This window comes from Corythoichthys intestinalis, chromosome 8, assembly GCF_030265065.1.
Source record: "Corythoichthys intestinalis isolate RoL2023-P3 chromosome 8, ASM3026506v1, whole genome shotgun sequence".
Lineage (NCBI taxonomy): Eukaryota > Metazoa > Chordata > Actinopteri > Syngnathiformes > Syngnathidae > Corythoichthys > Corythoichthys intestinalis.
In genome coordinates, this window is record NC_080402.1 from 56,285,958 (window position 1) to 56,309,516 (window position 23,559).

Here is a 23,559-nt window from a genome sequence, read left to right on the forward strand (position 1 = left end):
TTTGGAAGTCATTTAATGTTGTTAATCAACCATTAAAGTTGTTAAAATTGCTCCCGTTTTTTTCATTAGTTCCCCTTCTGTCTACTTTCGACATGTGAAAGTTTTAAAACTGTTTCATCATTTAAAAATAGATTCAAGTCAAGATTTTGCCAATTTAGGAGTATTTTAGATAAAAAGTTATTTAGGTTCGCTAGGAAGGTTCACTACAACAGAGCCTTTCTGAGCAGTGTACTGCTTTAAGATGGCGCTGCCGAGTCTGTCATTTCGCATTTAGTTCAATATGCATGCGATATCTAGTGTAGCAACAAGTGGGCGTAGATTGTAGGCTGTCGGCTACAGTCAGGAAATATTGGAGCCACCTTGCCTAGCATCGCGTTTGCTACAGCGTCACAACAAACACTCTTCTCTCTCTGTGTCTCTGACTTTTCTAGCGTCATTCAACCAACGTAGTAACGCATAGTAACGCACATTGTCTCGTTGCCGAAACAGTGACAAAATCCGAACGGAGAAAAAAAAAAAAACTTAATGTACGAAAAACGTACAGATTTTGAACATACGGCGTAAACATTTAAAAATCAGTGCTCACTTGTACAAATTACACCAAAACCGTACAACTTTACAGGTATGCTAATGTCCCTATGCAAACCTACACACTTGCCAAATACTGTATTTGAATTAAATTCTAATTAATTTTCTCGGTTTCCCATGTGATTCTCATTAGAATTTTGATGTCATGATACTTCCCCAGCATGCTATTTTTGTGTGTGTGATAAATCTCTGTCTCTGTCTCTCTCTGTCTGTCTCTGTCTCTCTCTCTCTCTCTCTCTCTCTCGCTCTCTCTCTCTCCGTAAATCACGCACGCACGCACGCACGCACGCACGCACGCACACACACCCAGAAAATTGACTTCATTTCATAATGAATGTATAATACTGTAAGTAGTAAATATAAAGTGGTAACAACACGCGTTTAACTGCTTGGATCAGAGCTGTCCTTTTATTTTTCATGATTAATATCGGACTGACACATTTCCACTGTGTAACATCAACTTGCTGGGCACCTGAACTCAGCTCAGCTCAGATTAGCTTTATTTATCCTTTCACATCAGATAGGCAAGCTCCATTGTAGGCAATCGAGATGAGCATCTTGGTCATCCTGTAAAAATAAAATAGACCACCTTCATGAAAAACACCTAGGACAGTAATGACTTAGGGATATTTTGTAAAGAACTGAAAAGTTAAAAAGTAAAATAACAAAGACAATCCAATGAAGTGCGTGTCCCCCTGACTCCATGGGTTTCTCAAAAAATCCTGTTCCTAATACTTATATATATTCAATATCTAGCACATACAAATACTTTGGACTATAATTAATCCTTAACTGTCATAAAACAAATAAGAAAAAAAAAAAAAACACCCTCACATACAGTACACATACAGTAATTTTGTTAGCAGCCAAATAGAGTTCTGAAATAGAACTGTATGTTTTTTTGTTTTGTTTTTGTAAATTGAATTTTGACCACCAGGGAACATCCTTGTGATGAGATGTACTGTAATTTTTGGACTATAAACCGCTGCTTTTTTCCTTCATTTTAAATCCTGCAGTTTATAGTCCAGTGCGGCTTATTTATTTGGGTTAATAGGTAACGCTTTATTTGACAGCGACGTCATAAGACTGTCATCAGACAGCCATAATTATGACATGACACTATCATGGGCATTACTGAATGCTTATGTCATTACGTGTCATCCGGCAAATTATATCACTAACTCCATTTATGTCCAGCTTGGATCTTTCATATCCATTCAAAAGTGAGATAATGCCGAATAACACTAGATGACATCTACTATAAGCATTCATTAATGCTCATGACAGTGTAATGTGATAATTATGATTGTCTATTAAGTCTTACGGTGTCACTGTCAAATAAAATGTTACCAAATACAATAACTAGCCATTAATGAGACAACCGGAACAGAAACTGAGGAAATAATTAGCACAGAACATGAATTTTGATTGTTATTTACATCTGTAGTGGTGCAATGAATGCTAGGAGGGATGTTAGACGACAACAGTGTTGACAGCAGGTGGTAACAGAGGTTGACTGTCTCCCCCATGCGAGTAGTGATGGCCAAATGAAACTTCTTGAAGCAATAAAGCTTTCCAGCCAATTAGTTCAAAACTTCATGGTGGTTCATTTAGTCTTACGACTGTCATATGGTGCCGCTGTCAAATAGAGTTACCAGTTAATCTTTTGGTGTAAATATCCCATAATACAGTGAGGACAGCTGCAGCTTATAGTCCAGTGTGGCTTATCTATGAACAAATGCTGTTTTCGTGCCAAATTTGGTGGATGGCGGCTTATAGTCAGGTGCGCCTTATCGTGCGAAAAATACGGTATATGAATACTTGTCCTTACTGGATGTGAGCACAGAGGGCACATTCGTTGGAGTAAGTGTTCCCATCAGTACCGCACACTGGCATGTAAACTGCAGTGCAAGAAAATGGCTGGTCTGTAATAGGGCAGTGTGGCTGAAAAATCTGCAAAATAAATACATAATAAATTGGCAGTGGGGAATGAAAGATCAAAGTCAATTTATGCTCATATATTGGATCTTGATTAGCCTTAATCAATGTATTATGTATGGTACATCATACTGAGAGATGTAATTTGTCATTTCTCTAACAAAAGCAGATATAGATTATACCATCATTTACAGTAACAATTACCTTTTTCGGGTATGCCGCCGTCTCTGTGAAAGCAGAAATGGTTTTAAAAAGTGAGTCCAGCTTTCCTGAAAATATTTCCTCCAACAATATCACCAGTACGCATAACACATACATGAAAAAATGAACTTGTGTTCATAAAAATATAAGGGCCTACCTTTCTACCTTTATTAAAATAAAGTGTCGTGAATTACTATGTTTGAATGTTGGCGGGAAAGTAATGTGTATAAGCAGTATTCAGGAATTATTGCTGTTGTATAACTCAATAAACAGCTTTTGGAGTGTAAAAACATGCTAAATTACGTCTACTTGACTTGCATACCTGCAACCACACAGATGAGTAGAAATCCCAAAAGAAGAATTCTCCCACTCATGATGAATGTTGTTTGTAGAAGAACCCACATTGACATTGTCACACTGTCAGTGATGTGTATTTATAGATGTCAGATCACTGAAGATCAATGTCAGAACACTCTTAGAAAGTAAACATGCATACTGTAATCTCTTTTATTGGTTGTTATTGGAGCTTAAGAAAAAAAACAGGTCTGAGCCGCCACAAGACCCATCCGTCTGTCATGATCCGCTGCTGGTTAGATTTTGTTTGCTTCAGAGCTGGCTGTGGGAGCATTCTCGACATCACACCGGCAGCGAGTTCCAGCTAATCAACACTAATATACAAACGATGGCGAACCAAGACAACGGTGCCGAGACATTAGTTTGCTGGTCGCCATCCACACATACTGCTTTCGAGCCGCTCTGTATTTGTCATCTAGTTCGTCACACGTCTTAGCTTTGTGCTCTTCTACCTTGTGCAGGTATTGAGTGTTTGTTTGTCTTTTTGGCTCTCTGCCCACCGCTCAGTTTTCACATTTTTTGATCCCTGTCGACCTATATGTCACGGACCCCATTTCTTAGTCCCCTTTTTCCGCGTTCGAGATTTTTGTTTTAATTGTGATTAATAAATCCCTGAACGCTTCCCCTCTGTCTGTTTTTGGGTCCAGTCGTCTTTCACGCATTTGCGGACCGTAACTAACTAACTAACTAACTGACTAACTGACTAACTAACTAACTAACTCATTGGCGGCGTGTGGGATCGAGACCCGACCATACCTAAATTGAAAAATTATTTTAAGGGCTTGTTTTAGTTTATACTATATATGTTTTACTTACCTGTGGGCCCCCCCCCTCCCCACCTACCCTTTATATACTTACCTTAAAATTTCCCCGCCCATACTTACCTTTGATCCCCTGACCCAACCCTTTTTCTAAACTCAACCCCTCCCTCCCTGAACCCTAACCTTAAAGACCCCTCCCTCCCTGAACCCCCAATCTTATTCAGCCCTAGCAGGTTTATTATTATTATTTTTTTATAATTAATTTCTGGGACCAAATTCTTATAAAAACTGTTTTTAAAGAATTATTGAACGTCAATTGACATTTTTTAAAGGTTGTATTATTGTATTGTATTGTATTGTATTATTTGGGGCATTTTTCTTTTTTTTTTTCTTTTTATATATATGACATATTTTAAATCTAGCAGGAAGGGGGAGTTTTAACCTATCCATGAAATTTGTTTGTTGCCCGTGCACATTCATCCCCTGATGGGGGATGTTTTTTATTTCAACTAACTAACTAACTAACTAACTAACTAACTAACTAACTAACTAACTAACTAACTAACTAACTAACTAACTAACTAACTAACTAACTAACTAACTCCCTCCCTCCCTCCCTCCCTCCCTCCCTCCCTCCCTCCCTCCCATCCATCCATCCATCCACCCACCCAGGATCCCTAAGCGTTCCCAGGTCAGTCGAGAGACATAGGCTAGGCTCGTACCGCAGGTCTTAATGCACAAATCTATATTTTTGTCACATGTTTTTTGGCATGCCCGTTCAAACTGCCTTTGTCCATTGAGCCTGTTCAAGTATTACGCATGCGCACTAATTCATAGTCCGAAACGTACTGAGCAAGAAGTCCCGCATGCGCAGAAGCATCAAAACAAATGACTACACATGCTGTCATCCGTCATTCCAGAGATATTTTAGATATTTTAGATATTTTATTTTAGAGATATTTTGATTTCCAAAATAGGCTTATATTCAAAGTTTCTGTGGATCGATAGCATGCACACACTGTCCGTGCTTGACACACACACATACGAGCAGCTTGCCCCCGACTCTCGGCCGTAAGCAATCTTGAAATATTACTCATATGGAGCAGAGAGAAAACCGAGCATTCTCAGGCTTATCTTCAACCCATTTTTAATTTTTTATGCCTGTTGTCAGCCCGACCCTTTGCCAAACGCCGTGTTCAAGGCAAACTAAGCGCTAACAGACAGCTGCACCGCTACCGGTGTTCTGTTAAAATTTGGTCTCTTATGAAATTTTGCTCCCAAAGCTTTTGTGGCAGAGAAAAGCCCTCTTTTACATTCAGTTGGATTCTCAATATTATCAAAGGTACAAAATAAACAAGTTACATCATAAACATACATGTGCAACATGAAAATGGTGTAAATAAATGTTTAACCACACGGCGAAGTCGTTAACATCGAGGGAGCAGGGTGCAATTGTTGTGTGCAGCTAACATGGTAGGATGTGTCTGAGGAGAATTTTTCTACATGTCCTTCCATGATCAAACTTAAGTAAATATTCCTTTGTTTAAAGAGAGTTTGTAGTGTTTACTTTGGAATCGCTGCATTAGCGGCCACTTTTAACATCACGCGCATCCGCAGAACCGTAAAGTAGCAATTATTGATGGGTTGCAAAATTTGTCAGAACACCGGAGCGCCCTGTCTCTTTCTCTTTGCTGATGTAATTGTTGCATGAATTCCAATTGTTGACAGTTCAGACCGCCGCGACATTCTGAAAAAATGTGGCCCAGATCGGATTTAAACCACATACGTAAGTGACCCAAATCTGATTTGAAATAGTCCACTTCCATGCGACTTGTCCCGTTCAGACCGTCAAGTTAATGCCACACTCAAGTCAGAAAAACACGAAAAAGGTTGGATACCTGCTGTTCCTGTTGAATTATCCAATATAAAACTATTCAGTATCATTTTTTTCTGTTGAATGTTCATCCTAACAAGTTGAATAAATATTTTCAAGCTTCAAAACAGCTCAACATGCATGTTTAGTTGTCAATAGGACATCAGTCTTACAAATTTTGACAAAAAATGAAAGTCAGTGAAAAAAACAACAGTTTGGACATGAAGGTTATGGTGTCCTGAAAAAAACAAGGGACCCAACCAGGCCATTGCGAACAATTCTTTCTTTGAAATATAAAGGCAACATCAAAGGTATGCAAAATCTGACAAAATAGGCCCGGAACTTAAAGGGTTAAGTAATTTTTTTGCACCTGTACCTGTACTTTTAGTTAAGTTAAAAAAAAAAGTGAGTACTTCATCCATCACCAGGAACAGCAGTGATGGTCCTGGGTCAGTTTGACCCAGTAAATGTTTAATCCTCTTAACAAGCTTTGTTATATTACATATTGCTAACTTCCAAACTATTCCATGAATATTTAGTGCAACGGTGTTTTTCACCTGCAAATCATTTGTTTTGTATGAATGAGAAAATATTAAAAGGATACTTCGCAGTGCAATTATCAAATTACACTACCGGTATGTTTTTTTTTTTTTTTTAACCTGTCCTTTTCAGCTGTTTAACACGGAGAATGGAAGTCTGAGTGCCCGGTTGGTCTGAACAGTTTTAATATTTCACATTGAGAGTATGACATACTCCCATTGTGATCATTCACATACCTCGTTTATTATGACAAAACAGCGAACAGGAAGGTGTTATGGGGGAACAGAAGAAAATTACACTATGTTTTTAATGCCCCATCAGATCCAGCTATTTTTTTCTTTCTAAATTCTGAAGTATATATTGCTGTACATATCCTGTAGTATGTTGAGCATTTTTTTTTTCTTTTTGTGTTGAAAACATAGTAATACTTTTGGAAGTTAAAATGTGTAATTAATTTAAACATAATCATCATTTAATTCCCTTTTTAAAGTGCAAAGAGAAAACATCACAGTGTTTTTGCAGTATTTAGTGGCCAAATAACCCTTGGTCAAGAGACTGTTTTTTGTTTTAATGTTTGCTGTCTGAGTTTTTGTGTGCTGACATTGATCGGCACTAACCGGACTCCAATAAATGCACAACACTGACTGTGAGTGCGAGTTTTCATGCACCAACATTCATCATGACCGGGAGAATTCGTCTTTTGGGGCTTTTGCTTGTCTGTGTGGTTGCAGGTAAGCAAATAAAAGAAAGACTTGATTTAGGACATTCTGTTGCTCCAAATTCTGCTTATTGGTTTATTTAAAAAAAATACTTTTACCATATAAAATCCATAATTACCATCATACTAGAAGATTCTTCTGAACCCAAATGAAATGTATTACTCATTTGATATGTTTCTATACTGGTGTTATTGTTGAAAGAATTTGTATGAAAGATGAACTCACCTTTTTAAAACAATTTCTTTTCTTTTTTTTTACAGGCATGGCGGCATCACAGGTGACTGTGTTTTAGAAATTATATGATTAACAGTGGTATTAAAAAGTATCTGAACCTTTTGGAACTTCTCACATTTATGCATTAAATTACCATCAAATGTGATCTGATCTTTGTCAAAATCACACAGATGAAAAGACAGTTTCTACTTTACCTAAAACCACCCAAACATTTATAGGTTTTCATATTTTAATGAGGATAGTATACAAGCAATGACAGAAGGGGGGGGTAAGTAAGTGAACCATCACATTTAATATTTTGTGGCGACCCTTTGTCAGCAATAACTTCAACCAGACGCTTCCCGTAGTTGCAGTAAATCTGTCTGGCACATCGATCAGGACTAATCATGGCCCATTATTTTCTACAAAACTGCTGTAGTTCAGTCAGATTCCTGGGATGTCTGGCATGAATCTCTGTCTTTGGGTCATGCCACAGCATCTTAATGGGGTTTAAGTCAGGACTTTGACTTGGCCACTCCAGAACGTGTATTATATTTTTCTGAAAGCATTCTAAAGTTGATTTGCTTTTGTGATTTGGATCGTTGTCTTGTTGCAGCATCCATCCTGTTTTTAGCTTCAACTGTCTGAGAGACGGCCTCAGATTTTCCTCCGAAACATCCTGATAAACTTTTGAATTTATTCTTCCATTAATGAAGTTTTCCAAGCCCTGAGGAAGCAAAACAGCCCCAAATCATGACGCTCCCTCCACCATGCTTCACGGTGAGGATGAGGTGTTGATGTTGGTGAGCTGTTCCATTTTTCCTTCACTCATGACGTTGTGTGTTACTCCCAAACAATTCAACTTTGGTTTCATCAGTCCACAAAATATTTTTCCAAAACTTCTGTGGAGTGTCCAAGTGCCTTTTTGCGAACATTAAACAAGCAACATTTTTTTTTTTTTTTGAGAGCAGTGGCTTCCTTCGAGGAGTCCTCCATGAACATAATTCTTGGCCATAGTTTTACATATACTGAAGTTGACGTGTGCACAGAGATATTGGACTGGGCCAGGGATTTCTGTAAGTCTTTAGCAGACACTCTAGGGTTCTTTTTTACCTCTCTGAGCTCTCTGCGCTGAACTCTCGGCGTCCTCTTTGGTGGACAGCCACTCCTTGGGACGGAGAGAAGCAACAGTGCCAAACTCTCTCCATTTGTACACAACTTCTCTGACTGTCGATTGATGAACATCCAGACTTTTAGAGATGGTTTTGTATCCTCTCGCAGCTTTATACAAATCAACAATCCTTGATCGCAGGTCTTCAGACAGCTCTTCTGACCAAGCCATGATGCACATCAGACAATGCTTCCATCAAGACAATCCTTACCAGGTGTGTGTTTTATAATGGACAGGGTAGCTCTCAACCACTCATCAGTGATTGGGCACACACCTGACTTAATTTTTTTGGGAACAAAATTGGTTTCAATTGCTCTTTATGTCTCCTTAGGCAGAGGGTTCACTTACTTATTTTTCCCCCTTCCGTGATTTTTTGCATGCTATCTTCATTAAAATATGAAAACCTATAAATGTCTGGGTTGTTTTAGTTAAAGCAGACACTGTGTGATTTTGACAAAGATCAAATCCCATTTGATGGTAATTTTATGCAGAAGTGGGAGAAATTCCAAAAGGTTCAGATACTTTTTCATACCAGTGTATTTTTGTGGAAAGGAAATAAAAGCATGTTCATTACTGATAGCAAACTAAGAGTACGGCCATATTTCCATTTTGTTTAATTGCACATGTGAGAAAAGCAGATACCATAGGAAACTCAAATTCAATCAATTACTGCCACTGATGATAATAGACGTCCAAATCAATTTTTACTGGGAAGGATGGCAATGATCAGTAAACAGGATTCTGCATGTTTCTTTTGAGCTTTGCACTTCAATGATCATTGCCAACTCTCCCAGTCAAAATGGATTTCACGTCTATTGCCATCAATGGCAGCCAATGAGTTCATCATTTATTTTGCTCGTATCATTTTGTGTTTTATCTGTCAGTCCTGTGGTGGTCAGGCGCCCGAAATTTGCCCTATGAATTATGACCCTGTGTGTGGTACGGACGGAATTACATACCCTAATAAGTGTGCTCTCTGTTCCAGGTGAGTGTGTGCACACACTACATACAAGAACACTGTCGATATGGGAGATCTTACTATTGGGAAAAGCTTTTTCCCAATGGTAAGATCACTTACTTATATCAGTGTTTTTCAACCTTTTCTGAGTCATGGCACATTTTTACATTGGAAAAAATCTTACAGCACACCACAAACTAAAAATGGACTCTCCAGTATATTTAATTATAATATAATTTCTCTTATACCTGCTGTATATCTACTCAGTGTAATAGGAAAAAAATCACGCAAAGACAAAAAAGTCAAATATTTGTGGTGTAAAATGAAAGTTTAACACGGTCTATTTTGTCTTGACAGCAATTCGCAGGGTGTGGTATCCCACCGTGGAGAATGCAGAAGTCCCTTTGATCGGATAACGCGCAATGTGTAGGGCCCCAAATGGTCTAAGGGACACCACAACAAGTCAGCTCTGTTGTTGTTGTTGTTGTTGTTTTAATAGCCTACATGCATACTATTGTTCAGCCAATAAACTAAAGTGACAAGATTTGGTAAATCCTTTAGTGGACACTGTTTTCACATGCTGGCATCTCTCTTCATGACGTCACACCGCTGTTTCCCCGGCATGATGGGAGCATAACAGATCCCTTGCTCCGAAAAGTTGTGGAAAGTCAAAATAGGGATTTTTTTTTTCCCCGCCCTCGACATTGCGCGCGTGACAAAGATAGAACATGAATATCAGAATCTAATTTTACATTTTATTGTGTATTGAACCTTCATATGAATACAATGAGCACAGTAAATGATTAAAAAAGCTTTTTAATCATGCATCATAATAGTTCTTACATAATCATTCTTACTAGTTATGTTCTTTAACATAATCGTTCTTACATAGTCTTACATCTTTCTTACTAGTTATGTTCTTTAACACAATTCCATGTGGCTGTCTTTGCCTTGTGAGCCAACTCACAAGAAATTTTGTAATTATAACAGTCACTGTCTATGTTGAACTTTGTGGCCAGGAGAGCACAGACAGATTGATTTGACAGATCTGATCAGTAGCTGGTATGAATCTTTTTTAACATAGAGAATGCCCTCTCACTGTCACTGTTACTATTGGGAATTGTCAGTATAGCCATCAGGACTTTAGACAAAAGAGGAAAACTGATAACCCCTGTCATTGTCTTTATTTCCATCACTTTTTTTCCACCATTCATCATTTATAAGTAGAGAGAATGGCTGATTTTGGCACTTGTCTACGACACAGGTTGTTTCTAATGGTGCAAGAGCATTCTTCACCAACATCGTGGTCTTCATTTTTGCACAACTGAATTTCTTTGCTATCGCTTGCTATCGCTGTCTGGAAACATTAGCTTCACTAATTTTGAGAAATGGTCGGCGATCACTAATGGTAAATTGTGTTAAGTCACAAAATAAGCAAACAAAAGTTCTGCTTTTGATACATTGGTTGATATTTCACTATTTTGCTTCATTGGGAAGGAGTCAATACTTTTATTTGCCGACCGAACTCTTGTACTATCCATGTGCTGTGATGTTTTTTGCATACATCGTTTTTTTCCTCCACTACTAACCGATGTACAGTGGGGCAAATAAGTATTTAGTCAGCCACTAATTGTACAAGTTCTCCCACTTGAAAATATTACAGAGGCCTGTAATTGTCAACATGTTTAAACCTCAACCATGAGAGACAGAATGTGGAAAAAAAACAGAAAATCACATTGTTTGATATTTAAAGAATTGATGTACAAATCATGGTGGAAAATAATTATTTGGTCAATACCAAAAGTTCATCTCAATACTTTGTTATGTACCGTTTGTTGGAAATAACGGAGGCCAAACGTTTTCTGTAACTCTTCACAAGCTTTTCACACACTGTTGCTGGTGTTTTGGCCCATTCCTCCATGCAGATCTCCTCTAGAGCAGTGATGTTTTGGGGCTGTCATTGGGCAACACGGACTTTCAACTTCCTCTGCAGATTTTCTATGGGGTTGAGACCTGGAGACTGGCTAGGCCACTCCAGGACCTTGAAATGCTTCTTACGAAGCCACTCCTTTGTTGCCCTGGCTGCGTGTTTGGGATCATTGTCATGCTGAAAGACGCAGCCACGTCTCATCTTCAATGCACTTGCTGATGGAAGGAGATTTTCACTCAAAATCTCTCGATACATGGCCCCATTCATTCTTTCCTTTACACAGATCAGTCGTCCTGGTCCCTTTGCAGAAAAACAGCCCCAAAGCATGATGTTTCCACCCCCATGCTTCACAGTGGGTATGGTGCAATTCAGTATTCTTTTTCCTCCAAACAAGAGAAGCTGTGTTTCTACCAAAAAGTTCTATTTTGGTTTCATCTGACCATAACACATTCTCCCAGTCCTCTTCTGGATCATCCAAATGCTCTCTAGCGAACCGCAGACGGGCCCGGACGTGTACTTTCTTCAGCAGGGGGACACGTCTGGCAGTGCAGGATTTGAGTCCCTGGCGCCGCATTGTGTTATTGATAGTAGCCTTTGTTACCGTGGCCCCAGCTCTCTGTAGGTCATTCACTAGGTCCCCCCGTGTGGTTCTGGGATTTTTGCTCACCGTTCTTGTTATTCTTTTGACGCCAAGGGGTGAGGAGGGAGTTGAAAGTCACTGTTGCCCAACGACAGCCCCAAAACATCACTGCTCTAGAGGAGATCTGCATGGACGAATGGGCCAAAATACCAGCAACAGTGTGTGAAAAGCTTGTGAAGCGTTAAAGAAAATGTTTGGCCTCCGTTATTGCCTAACAAAAGGTACATAACAAAGTATTGAGATGAACTTTTGGTATAGACCAAATACTTATTTTCCACCTTGATTTGCAAATAAATTCTTTAAAAATTAAACAATGTGTTTTTCTGTTTTTTTCCCCCCACATTCTGTCTCTCATGGTTGAGGTTTACCCATGTTGACAATTACAGGCCTCTCTAATATTTTCAAGTGGGAGAACTTGCACAATTACTGGTTGACTAAATACTTATGTGCCCCACTGTATCAAACTCCCACATTAAAACAGTTCAGACAATAACGTTCCTATTGCCTGAGTCTAAGCAGCTACACTGCAAAAATCACACCTCCTTAAAGGGATCCTCTACCTTCAATACATGTAGGCTCTAATAAACCACAATTGTTCTCTTGTACTAAAATATGTTGTTAGAAACACATAAAATGTTAAATCAATGGAAATATTTTATAATATGTAGTACATATTTTGACTGATATTTGGCGCCATGTTTTGCGGGCTCGCAGTGATGACGTAAATGGGATGTTTCCAATTGTGTAGCATTTACAACAATTGCGTATTGCTGCCTAAACTCGCGAAGTAAAATGCCACTATGTGCTGCTTTTGGATGCAATTTTCAGTCAAATGGAAACTGTGAATAAATGTGCATAAGTGGAAGCTCCTCCCCTTTTTGGTCCCTGTATGAATGTATCCTACCTACCAAGCGTTACAACTGGCGCCCGAACATTTTTCCTGAATCCTCAGTCAAGTAAGTTATCCGTCTATTTTCTGGATCCGACGGTCCCACCGCGGCTGCAATTTGGTTTGGGATTTGTCTTTTTTCTGGATTCGTCGGTCCCACAGCGGCTTTTCGGATCAGTCTATTTTTTTTTATCCGACGGCCAGATCGCGGCTGCAACATTGCCATGGGATCAGTCTAATTCCAGGATCTTCGAGTGAGTGAAAAAAAGGCGGATTTGGATTACTATTGCTTCTTTTTTGAGGACTATTCTTCGTGCGAGTTTTCCCCAAATCATACCAAATAATTAAAGCACTATGGCACGCTACAGTGACGACAGTGACTCTGACATGGACCTTACTTTTATGTTGTAGTTCGTCTGGGAACGCGTGTGTGCGTACCGCTGAGCTCCCGAGTGATGAGTGGTCAAGGTGGAAATATCAATTTTTGTGAATAAATATGCATGAGTAGAAGCTTCTCCCCTTTTTGGTACTTTTATGCATGTATCCTACCTACCACGCATTACAATGTACAAGACATGGATTACACTCGATTTCAGGATTTGTTCCGGTCACATGACGAATTTAATGAGGACAGTCAGCCATGACATGACTCCGATCCTGACTATCGCACGTGTGCATTCATAGTTTTATTACCTTCGGTAAGAGTTTATAATGCCATAGTCATGGAAATAAAAATGCACGAATGACAAGGTGTGTTCAAACTTTTGGCCTGTACTTTATGTAAAGCACACGACAGCTCTGGATGCTAACAATGTACGTAATTATACTGGGATAAGTTTGAAAACGCAATAGCTTACCTTGAAGATCTGCTAACAAAAACCGGAGTTCTCAACAGCATACACTCTCTCGGTCCGTTGTCATTGAGACGCACTTGACGCATATCACCAGTTTTTCCCAACTCTTGTCTTATTAGGTACTGTATTTCCTGCTCTCATTTTGCCTTTGCTGCTTGTCTTGTGAACGACCGACAGTGCTGTCCTGCTCTTCACTTTTCCGATCTGGTTCAAATTGAAAGGGCAGAACCGACGACATGCTGCGGTACCTAATGGGTGACACGCTGGAAGTTCGGCAACGGGCTTGGTGACGTCACGCACTGCGACGTAACAATAATGGCGACCTATCACTTTAAAAAATTTTACAAACTTTATCAAAACGAAACCATTAAGAGGGGTTTTAATATCAAATTATTATAACTCATACTAACATTAGATAATTAGTTGTCTTAAAGATCGAGGATCCCTTTAAAACTGATTAAATTCTCTTGTTTTTTGTGTAAATCTCCTAGAAATAAGTGAAAATATCTGCCAGTGCTTCAAGTAAATTTTACTCACATTTCGTGAAATATGAAAAATAGCGAGCTGTGAATAAATTTAACAGACTTATTTTCAGCAAAAAGTCAGTATATTTAATCTTAAAAAAGCTTGTTGGCCAGCTATGCTCTTAATTCAAGAATACATATTGTTCAAAATGTTATTTGAAAAGAAATTTTTCTTGATTTAGGTGAAAAATGACGAACTTTTAAATGTATGGTCTTAATAAAATAGTAATATTTACTCAAAGTAAATGGAATAATCTGACGCATTAATCTGTTAACAAGTAAATTTTACTCAGATTTCTTGAATCTGAAAATAATATTAACAGACTCATTTTAAGCAATAAATGTGTGAATTTAATCTTTCAAAAAGCTTTGAAATGTCAAATGTTCTTAATTCAAGAATAGATATTGTTCAAATTATTAACATTATTAAAGACACGAATGTCCTAACACAAAATTGCATTACTTCAGTTAAAGTTGTTTCAATAGCATAGCGCACGAATGCTATTTTAGACCGTGTCGTCGCCATTGTAACGCGAAAGTGGGTCATCATAGACAAGCCCTCGCATACAATCCATGTTATTTCTGCTTGTTTTCCCCTGTAATCTTTTTAAAAAAAAGAACATGCCGATCAGACACTGCTGCTATGGAACTTGTAGAAACGACTCTAGACATTACGACATATTAAGGATGTTTTCTTCCTTATACGTTTCCCTAAACAAAAACAAAAAAAAGTGACTAATGGATCATCTTGCGCGGACGTCCAAAAGACCAGTTTAACGCCAGCAAGGTGAAGTCATTCACATTTCATATGCAGTAAACATTTTGTTGGGGGCCATGGTCCTACAGAAGACGAAAAGGTAAGCCTTTCTGATATTTTGACATATTTTATAGCGTGGAGTCCAACGAGGACGTCCATCCACCCATTGGTCTGGATAGTCAGGAAGGCTGCAGCCGAAAAATAGCGCCCCCCCCCCCCAGAGGGGAGGGGGAAAGTGGACACCGGGTGACTAGTGATGAAGTGACTAGTAAACTAGATATTAAAATTAGAAAATAGAAATAAAGTAATACAAGAGGTAAGTAGAGTAAGAAAAAGGCTATAGGACTCAGTGGATGTACTTCCCCCAGCATTATATCTTCTAGTGGTGTGGCGTGGCTAGGTGGTAGAGTAGTTGTCCCCCAACCCAGAGGTTGTGGGTTCGATTCTCTGCCCTGATGAACTCACCTAAGTGTCCTTGAGCAAGATACCGAACCCCACATTGCTCCTGGTGCTGCGTCACCAGTAGGTGGATGGCAATGTAGTGTAAAGTGCTTTGAGCACCATGAAAGGTGGAAAAGCGCTATACAAGTACAACACCATTAACCATTTAGTGTAGCTTAGACTGAACTGTGAGTCTAGTCCGATTTCAACTAGCCTGACAATAAGCTTTGTCGAATAGGAGAGTTTTTAGTCTAATCTTAAATGTAAAGAATGCCTCGGCTTCTCTAATACTAGCTGGAAGCTGATTCCATAAAAGAGGAGCTTGGTGGCTAAAGGCACTAGCTCCGACTGTACTTTTAGAAACCCTGGGAACTACCAGTAGACCTGCATTCTGAGAAGGGAGTGTTCTGTTGGGGCGGTATGGAACCAGAACATCGGTGAGATAAGATGGCCCCAACCCATTAATGGTCTTAAATGTAAGAAGGAGGATTTTAAATTTAATTCTAAACTCGAGTGGAAGCCAGTGAAGGGCCTGGAGCACAGGGGTGATGTGCTCTCTTCTATTAGTTCCTGTTAAAAGTCTTGCTGCTGCGTTCTGGACTAGCTGAAGAACTTTTAGAGAACTTTTAGGACAAGCGGCAAGACGGTAGTTACAGTAATCCAATCTAGATGTAACGAATGCGTGAATTAATTTTTCTGCATCGTTTTTAGATTAAATATTTCTAATTTTGGCTATGTTGCGCAGGTGAAAAAAGGCCGTTCTGCCGGTTTGTTTAACATGAGCTTTGAATGATAAGTCTGGGTCAAATAGAACTCCTAGGTTTTTAACTGTGGTGCTGGAGGCTACACTTACATTGTCCAGAGTGACTATCTAGGCAGTTAAAGAGTCTCTCACACTTATTGGGCCAATTATAAGGACTTCTGTCTTTTCAGGGTTAAGTAGAAGCTAATTAGTGCTCATACAGGTATTTATATCTCGGACGCAGGTGCTCAGTTTATCCACTTGCCTGATCTGCTCAGGTTTAATTGATAAATACAGTTGTGTGTCGTCAGCGTAACAATGAAAGTTAATGCTATGTTTACTGATGATATTGCCTAAAGGAAGCATGTACAGCGTAAACAAGATGGGCCTGAGGACCGACCCTTGTGGCACACCATAACTGACTCTAGAGTACGGTGCTGATTGCTGGTTTACATTGACAAACTGGTACCTTTTAGATAAATATGTTTTAAACCAGCAGAGGGCTGCTCCTCTAATGCCTATATCACATTCTAGTCTCTGCAATAAGATATTATGGTTGATTGTGTAAAAAGGCTGCACTCAGGTCCAACAGAACCAGGATCGAGACCAATCCATCGTCAGCGGCTAGTAACAAGTCGTTAGTTACTTTGACTAATGCAGTTTCAGTGCTATGATGAGCTCGAAAGCCAGACTGGAAATGTTCAAATAAACTATTGTCCTGTAGGTGCTGACAGAGTTGTTTAACTGCCACTCTTTCAAGGACTTTGGAGAGAAAGGGTAGATTAGAGATAGGTCTGTAATTGGCCAAGATGTCAGGATCAAGAGTGGGTTTTTTCAAGAGTGATTTAATAACTGCATATTTAAAGGACTGAGGCACGTGGCCAGTAACTAATGAGGTATTTATTATATTTAGGATATAATCAATAGTTAGAGGGAGGGTCTCTTTAAAAAGTTTGGTTGGGATTGGGTCTAGGAGGCACGTTGATGGTTTGGAAGACATTATAATTGAAATTACATCGATTTGGTCTACAGTGGTAAAATTATTTAATATTTTATAAGGGTTTACAGGAGATTCTGAATTTTTAGTCTGCACTTTATCAGACCTCATTGCTGGAAGTAATTCTTTTATTTTATTTCTAATAGTTGAGATTTTATTGTTAAAACATTTTAGGAAGTCATCACTGCTGAGAGTGGGTGGGATAGAAGGTTCTACTGAGCTGTGGCTGTTTGTCAACCTTGCTACAGTGCTGAACAGAAACCTAGGATTATTCTTGTTTTCATCTAAGGATGAGTAATATCTGGTTTTAGTCATACGCAAGGCCTTTTTATAGGTCACTAATCTGTTTTTCCAGGCAGAGAGAGTGTGCTCTGTGTTGGAACGGCGCCAAAGTCTTTCTAATTTACGTGCCGATTGTTTAAGAGAACATGTTTTAGCATTTTACCAAGGAGAAGCTCGTCTCGGCTCGACAAATTTTAATTTGGGGGGAGCGACTACATCGAGAGCAGTTCGTAGTGTAAACATTACACTATCAACAAACTCGTCAACAGCAAGGCCAGACATTTTTCCTTCATAATCAGACGACATGGAGGCAAATATTGGCTGAATTATCTGTTTATACAGAGCGATCACATCAATCCTTTTCATCTGAGTTTTATTCACTAGTGAAGGATTATCTTGAAGTACAAACTGAAATGTAATTAGAAAATGATCAGACAGTACAGGGTTGTGGGGATGGACAATAAGATCACTAATCTCCGTACCGTACGTTAAAATCAGGTCCAGGGTGTGCTTGTGACTATGAGTTGGTTTATTTACATTTTGAATAAAGCCAGTCCCATCTAGTAGGTGGCTTTTGGTTGTTCCAGTTAGCATCAATAATTGATAGTACTAGACTGTCGAAGGAGTTATAAATGTAACTAGGCCTGCAAGCAGGACTGAACGGGCCCTCGCAATCTAGCGCAACTCGGACGTCACGCAACTCGGACTGTGTGCAGGTCAGGGTGGTGGCAGATCCTCCTCTCTAATCATCTCATTAGAACCTAACATGCACGAAAGTCGCCTATTTACATTACCACACCCAAGAGATAAAAAACCCTATTGGAGAGAGTACTACAAAAAAGGAGCAACTACTGAGCTGTGCAGCCAAGCCCTTATTCAAAACCAAATTAATCTTCTAACTGGGCCAATTCGACCAAGTGTGCCAAATATTGTGGCTCTATAAGCTGCCTGAGTCTCTGAAAAAAAATATTTCCTTTAAATGGCGAACAAAGGGTCGTCACGGCAACAGATAGAGACACGTGGACATGTGCCGTAAATAAGTATTTTAATAGGTCTTGAAACTACAATGACCAACCTGAAAAGAACTGGACATGTATTGGAAAAACGAGTGACTTTCTATTGCCACTAGTTGGCGCTGTAGCGTTGATGCAAATGACCCCTACAAGGCCCTTCAGGGTATGACTCTCAACAAGCACGGGAAGTTTGGCGCAGATATGTTGTATATCTGCCGAGTTATGACTGTTCAAAGTTTTTGGAGAGAAAAATTGATGACAGTCATTTTCACTTTGCTGTTTGGACCCCTCCGCTTCAACGAAACTTCAATATTCTTCATCAGGCACCTGAAGACAGGTCTTAAGGCTTCCCTTATGCAGGTTTGAGGTAGATTGATTTTTTCCCTTTAGAGGAGGAGTGTGTCCAGTAAAAAAGGGCATTTCCTGTTCCCACTAGGAGGCGCCAGGCACAAACGGTAAATTTTCAATCCAGTCCTGCTCAGGCTGGTATACCTCACACACATGCCAGATTTAAAATAGATTGAAGGTTGTATGAGGGAGTTATCAGTCATTTTCCGAATTCGGTGTTTTGGCGAAAAAATGGCCGACTTTGGCACCCCGCCCATGTCAGGCCCGTGAATGAAAACACACCATTTTGATAACTTAAGATTTCATGTGCCTCATGAACAGTCTCGCCAATTTTGAGAATGATCAAACTAATTCCCTAGGTGCCAAGGTGTAAAATGTGCACACTGTAAATCGATACAAATTTCATATTCAATCCAAAATACCTGATTTCCTGTTGGGTTTGGAATACGCATGCAAGAGACTTTTTGGAGCAGTTTTGTACAAGGTATCGACTCTCCGAATTTCATCCTTCTACGTTGAAAAAACCTAAATAGAGAGGCCTTTTTGAAAATTTCAAGGGGGCGCCACTGAGCCATTTTGTTACATGTTTTCGTAACGTTGCAAGATTATTGAACTTTATGCAAAGCCGCATGTATGTCCAAATTTTTGTGAGTTTTCGTGCATGTTCAAGCCTCCAAATGTAAACTCCTACTGTGAACCGATAAAAATTTCACATTCCATCTAAAATACCCGATTTCCTGTTGGATTTGGAATACGGGTGCAAGAGACTTTTTGGAGCAGTTTTGCACAAGGTATCGACTCCCCAAATTTCATCACTCTATGTTAAAAAAACCTAATAGGAAACGCCTTTTTGAAAAATTCAAGGGGGCGCCACTGAGGCATTTTGTTACATTTTTTCGTAACATTGCAAGATTATCGAACGTTATCCAAAGCTGCATGTATGTGCAAATTTTTACGAGTTTTTGTGCATATTCAAGCCTCCAAATGTAAACTCCTACTGTGAACCCATGAAAATTTCACATTCGATCCAAAATACCCGATTTCCTGTTGGATTTGGAATACGGGTGCAAGAGACTTTTTGGAGCAGTTTTGCAGAAGGTATCTACTCCCCAAATTTCCTTGCTCTATGTTGAAAAAACCCAATAGGAAAGGCCTTTTTTAAAACTTCTTTCTGTCGCCACTAGTTGGCACTGTAGAGTTGATGCAAATGACCCCTACAAGAACCTTCAGGGTATGACTCTCAACAAACACGGGAAGTTTGGCGCAGATATGTTGTATATCTGCCGAGTTATGACTGTTCAAAGTTTTTTGCGTGACAAATTGTTGACGTTCATTTTCACTTTCCTGTTTGGACCCCTCCGCCTCAACGAAACATCAATATTTTTCATCAGGCACCTGAACACAGGTCTTAAGGCTCCCCTGATGCAGGTTTGAGGTCAACAGATTTTTTTCCCTTGGAGGAGGAACCTGTCTCGTAAAAAAAGGCATTTCCTGTTCTCACTAGGGGGCGCTAGACCTAATGGGTAATATTTCAATGCACTCGTGTTAAGGGTGGGATACCACACATACATGCCAAATATGAAAAAGATTGAACGTTGTGTCAAGGAACTATTAGTCATTTACTGAATTTGTCATTTTGCCGAAAAAATGGTCGACTTTGGCACCACGCCCAGGTCAGACCCGTGAATGAAAACGCACCATTTTCAAAACTTAAGATTTCATATGTCTCCTGAACAGTCTCACCAATTTTGAAGATGATCCAACTAACTCCCTCGGCGAAAAGGTCTCAAATGTGCACCCTGTGAATCGATAAAAATTTCATATTTGATCCAAAATAACCGATTTCCTGTTGGGTTTGGAATATGCGTGTAAATGCTTTTTTGGAGCGGTTTTGGACAAGGTATAGACCCCCCAAATTTCATTGCTCTACGCTGACATACCCTAATGTTATAGGCCAATTTTAAAATTTCAAGGGGGCGCCACTGAGCCATTTTGTTATATTTTTTTGCAACGTTGCAAAATTATCAAAATTTACAATTTTCCGGACGTATGTGCAAATTTTGGTGACTTTTCGTGCATGTTCAGGCCTCCAAATTGGCCGTTTTCATTTGCCCTGAAAAAAAAAAAAAATAATAATAAAAAAAAAAATAATCCTTTGCAAAACAATAGGGCCTTCGCACGTCTAGTGCTCGGGCCCTAATTAGCTTTACTTTTTGGGCTTATACCTAAACAAGAGTGTGATATTACTGCCACTCGTCCCCCTCGGCCCGTGCCTCTAGCTGTGTGAAAATTTACGTGACTGGACAAAGTCATCCTGCTATCAACATATTTTTTCTTTGATTGTGGTGAAGTACTTGAGTCTTAAGTTGCTTTGCTTTATAATGGACCACAATGGAAGGAAAAAATAATGGTGCACATTGTCAAATAAAAGCCTGTGGATGTTATAATAGTATGCTTCTTTCGCCTACAACACAGCACAGGTTTCTTTAAGTTCTTGAAATCTGCAAAAAAAAATGCGATTAATTGCATAATTAATTACAAAATCATGCGAATAATTGCAATAAAAAAATAAATAAATAAAAAATCAACTGTGGCCAGCACTACTTTAACCTTTTCTAATTAGAACTACATATACATGATGCTTATTGGCGATACAGCAATGATCCCTTAACAATGTGTGTCCCATTTAAAAAGCATTTTTTTTTTTTTTGCAAACGTTGTTTATTGATTAAATGCGGTGCATGCAAATAAAGTAACAGAATTTGAGCATTTTTTTAACATATCAAAACAACAGCAACAACAACAACAACAAAATAAACGAAAGGAAAAAAAACTCCATTCAAAAGAAAAGGAAAAAATAACACCCAATACCCATGGCACATATCCTCAAATCCAATATGTTATTGTTATTGTTGTTTCCCATTAACGGGGAAAAGAGCACTGATCAAGAAAAGAATAAAAAAAGCAGTTTCTGCTCTTGCACCCCTCTTTAAAATAAACTGCGATATTTTGAGCCTAAAGAACTGTCGTGTTTGATAGAACAATATGTTAATGTGCTGCCATAGCAGATCATGGCGCAATAAGCCCTCAAACTATTTTAAATTTGTCCATTTTACCCTGGGAACCTCTGTTCACAGATGTCGCGCAACTGTTTTTGTTTCAATCCAGCCATAAAACGAAGGTAATTAATTATATTTTTTATTCAAAATGTCCCATTTTTAGCTTAGAATCATTAATTGATGTCTAATATTTAGTTTAAAAAAAAAAAAAAGAAGACTTTTTAAAACTTTTAAACAACTCACATCACAATGAAAACAATTGTGTCTGTAAAAAAGTCACGGATATCTACCTCATAACTATCGCTTAATTGTATTTTTTTTGTTACCGTTGCATTTTTCCGATATGTTATGTGATAAATAATCGAGCCTAACAAAGAAAACCACTCATTGATGTCTGTGTTTTCTGCATCGCGACCCTTGTTATTTTACCATGTTTCACCCATAAAATCTCCGAAAAATCCAGCTATGACCATTCAAAACTGTGTCTTGACACTCAGTGATACATGCTACATGCAGTTTTTGGATCGAAACAAGGTAAGTATGCGATAATATCTTGTTAAAGTCATGGTGTCTGTAATTCTGCTCTCGCGTGCTCTCACCTCCAGATAGGGTTTTGCTTTAAAAATTTTTTTTTTAAATGCCCTCCTGTTCAATTTTTTTCTACCCCAGAAAATTGGGATTTTAAGCTTTCCAATGATGTATCACACATGCCTATCGGACAATTTTGAAATGTGGCCAAATTGGGGGTCTCAGAGCGGAACTTCAAGTCACCTGAGTGTTTTCCACCATATATATGTATAGTTTACATACACTTGTGAAGAACATAATGTCATGGCTCTCTTGAGTTTCCAGTTATTTCTACAACTCTGATTTTTCTCCGATAGAGTGATTGGAACAGATACTTTGTCACAAAAAACATTCATGAAGTTTGGTTCTTTTACGACTTTATTATGGGTTATATATACTGTATATATATACTGTATATATGTATATATATATATATATATATATATATACCTGTATACTATATATATATATACATATGTATATACAGTATACACATTTATATTGTATAGTTTTTCAGGCGTAGTTCAACAGTCCACACAGAGATGGCAATTTGTGCTTCTGACAAATGACAAGAAAGGGCTCCGAGCATTCTCAAAGGACTCAGCTGATCCACAGAGTGTCAATCCAATCTTTTCCAATTTGAGAAAATATAGCATTTCCTTGATCCAATATGCTTGCATGGGTGGAACTGAAGACTTCCACCTCAAAAGAATTAGCCTCCTAGCCAACAAGGTTGAGAATGCTATGAGGTCCCCCTTCTGAGGAGGTAGAGAATGTGCAGCCGGAACCACACCAAACAAAGCAGTCAAGGCATTTGAAACAATAGCTATCTCTGTTATCTTTGATGAGACAGCAAAAATGTCAGACCAATATGAAGTTAGAGACCTTCAAAACCAGAACATGTGTACATAATCGGCCGGAGCCTGCTTACGGCGATCGCACGTGAAGGGGACTGTATGAAATATTTTGGCCAGCCTAGCTTTGGTATAATGAGCTCTGTGTAGAATCCTGCACTGGGTAAAAACTGTGTTTAACGCAGGTTGAAAATGTATGTGTTTTATGTAAAATTTCCCTCCAGACTTCTTCAGACATACCTACTCCCAAACTCTTAAAAGTGTTTAAAGTGCAATTTGAGCTGATTTTGTAAATATTAGAATAAACTTTAGTTATTGCACCCTTTAACGCAATGGCAAAGGTTTT

The 23,559-nt window shown here is 38.8% G+C and overlaps 2 protein-coding genes across 2 annotated transcripts; one reads left to right on the forward strand and one right to left on the reverse strand.

The window, feature by feature from the left end:
- Nucleotides 1–1,018: 1,018 nt before the first annotated feature.
- Nucleotides 1,019–3,116, reverse strand: LOC130920614 (chymotrypsin inhibitor-like). Its single transcript, XM_057843955.1, has 4 exons — nt 3,050–3,116; nt 2,731–2,753; nt 2,420–2,541; nt 1,019–1,155 (listed from the first exon to the last, which is right to left on the reverse strand). The coding sequence occupies exons 1-4, from the start codon at nt 3,099–3,101 to the stop codon at nt 1,092–1,094; spliced, it is 261 nt and encodes an 86-aa protein (XP_057699938.1). The 5' UTR covers nt 3,102–3,116; the 3' UTR covers nt 1,019–1,091.
- Nucleotides 3,117–6,840: 3,724 nt separating this feature from the next.
- Nucleotides 6,841–9,860, forward strand: LOC130920615 (PI-actitoxin-Avd5a-like). Its single transcript, XM_057843956.1, has 4 exons — nt 6,841–6,986; nt 7,235–7,251; nt 9,243–9,343; nt 9,674–9,860. The coding sequence occupies exons 1-4, from the start codon at nt 6,935–6,937 to the stop codon at nt 9,744–9,746; spliced, it is 243 nt and encodes an 80-aa protein (XP_057699939.1). The 5' UTR covers nt 6,841–6,934; the 3' UTR covers nt 9,747–9,860.
- The last annotated feature ends 13,699 nt before the right edge of the window (nt 9,861–23,559 follow it).

Excerpts from the sequence above, each read along its gene's own strand:
- LOC130920614 (XM_057843955.1), bottom strand. The coding sequence starts at position 3,101 with ATGAGTGGGAGAATTCTTCTTTTGGGATTTCTACTCATCTGTGTGGTT. Across the intron at positions 2,754-3,049 it reads ACTCATCTGTGTGGTTGCAG|AGACGGCGGCATACCCGAAA; the intron begins GTATGCAAGTCA and ends CTGCTTTCACAG. Across the intron at positions 2,542-2,730 it reads CGGCGGCATACCCGAAAAAG|ATTTTTCAGCCACACTGCCC; the intron begins GTAATTGTTACT and ends TTTATTTTGCAG.
- LOC130920615 (XM_057843956.1), top strand. The coding sequence starts at position 6,935 with ATGACCGGGAGAATTCGTCTTTTGGGGCTTTTGCTTGTCTGTGTGGTT. Across the intron at positions 9,344-9,673 it reads AAGTGTGCTCTCTGTTCCAG|CAATTCGCAGGGTGTGGTAT; the intron begins GTGAGTGTGTGC and ends TTGTCTTGACAG.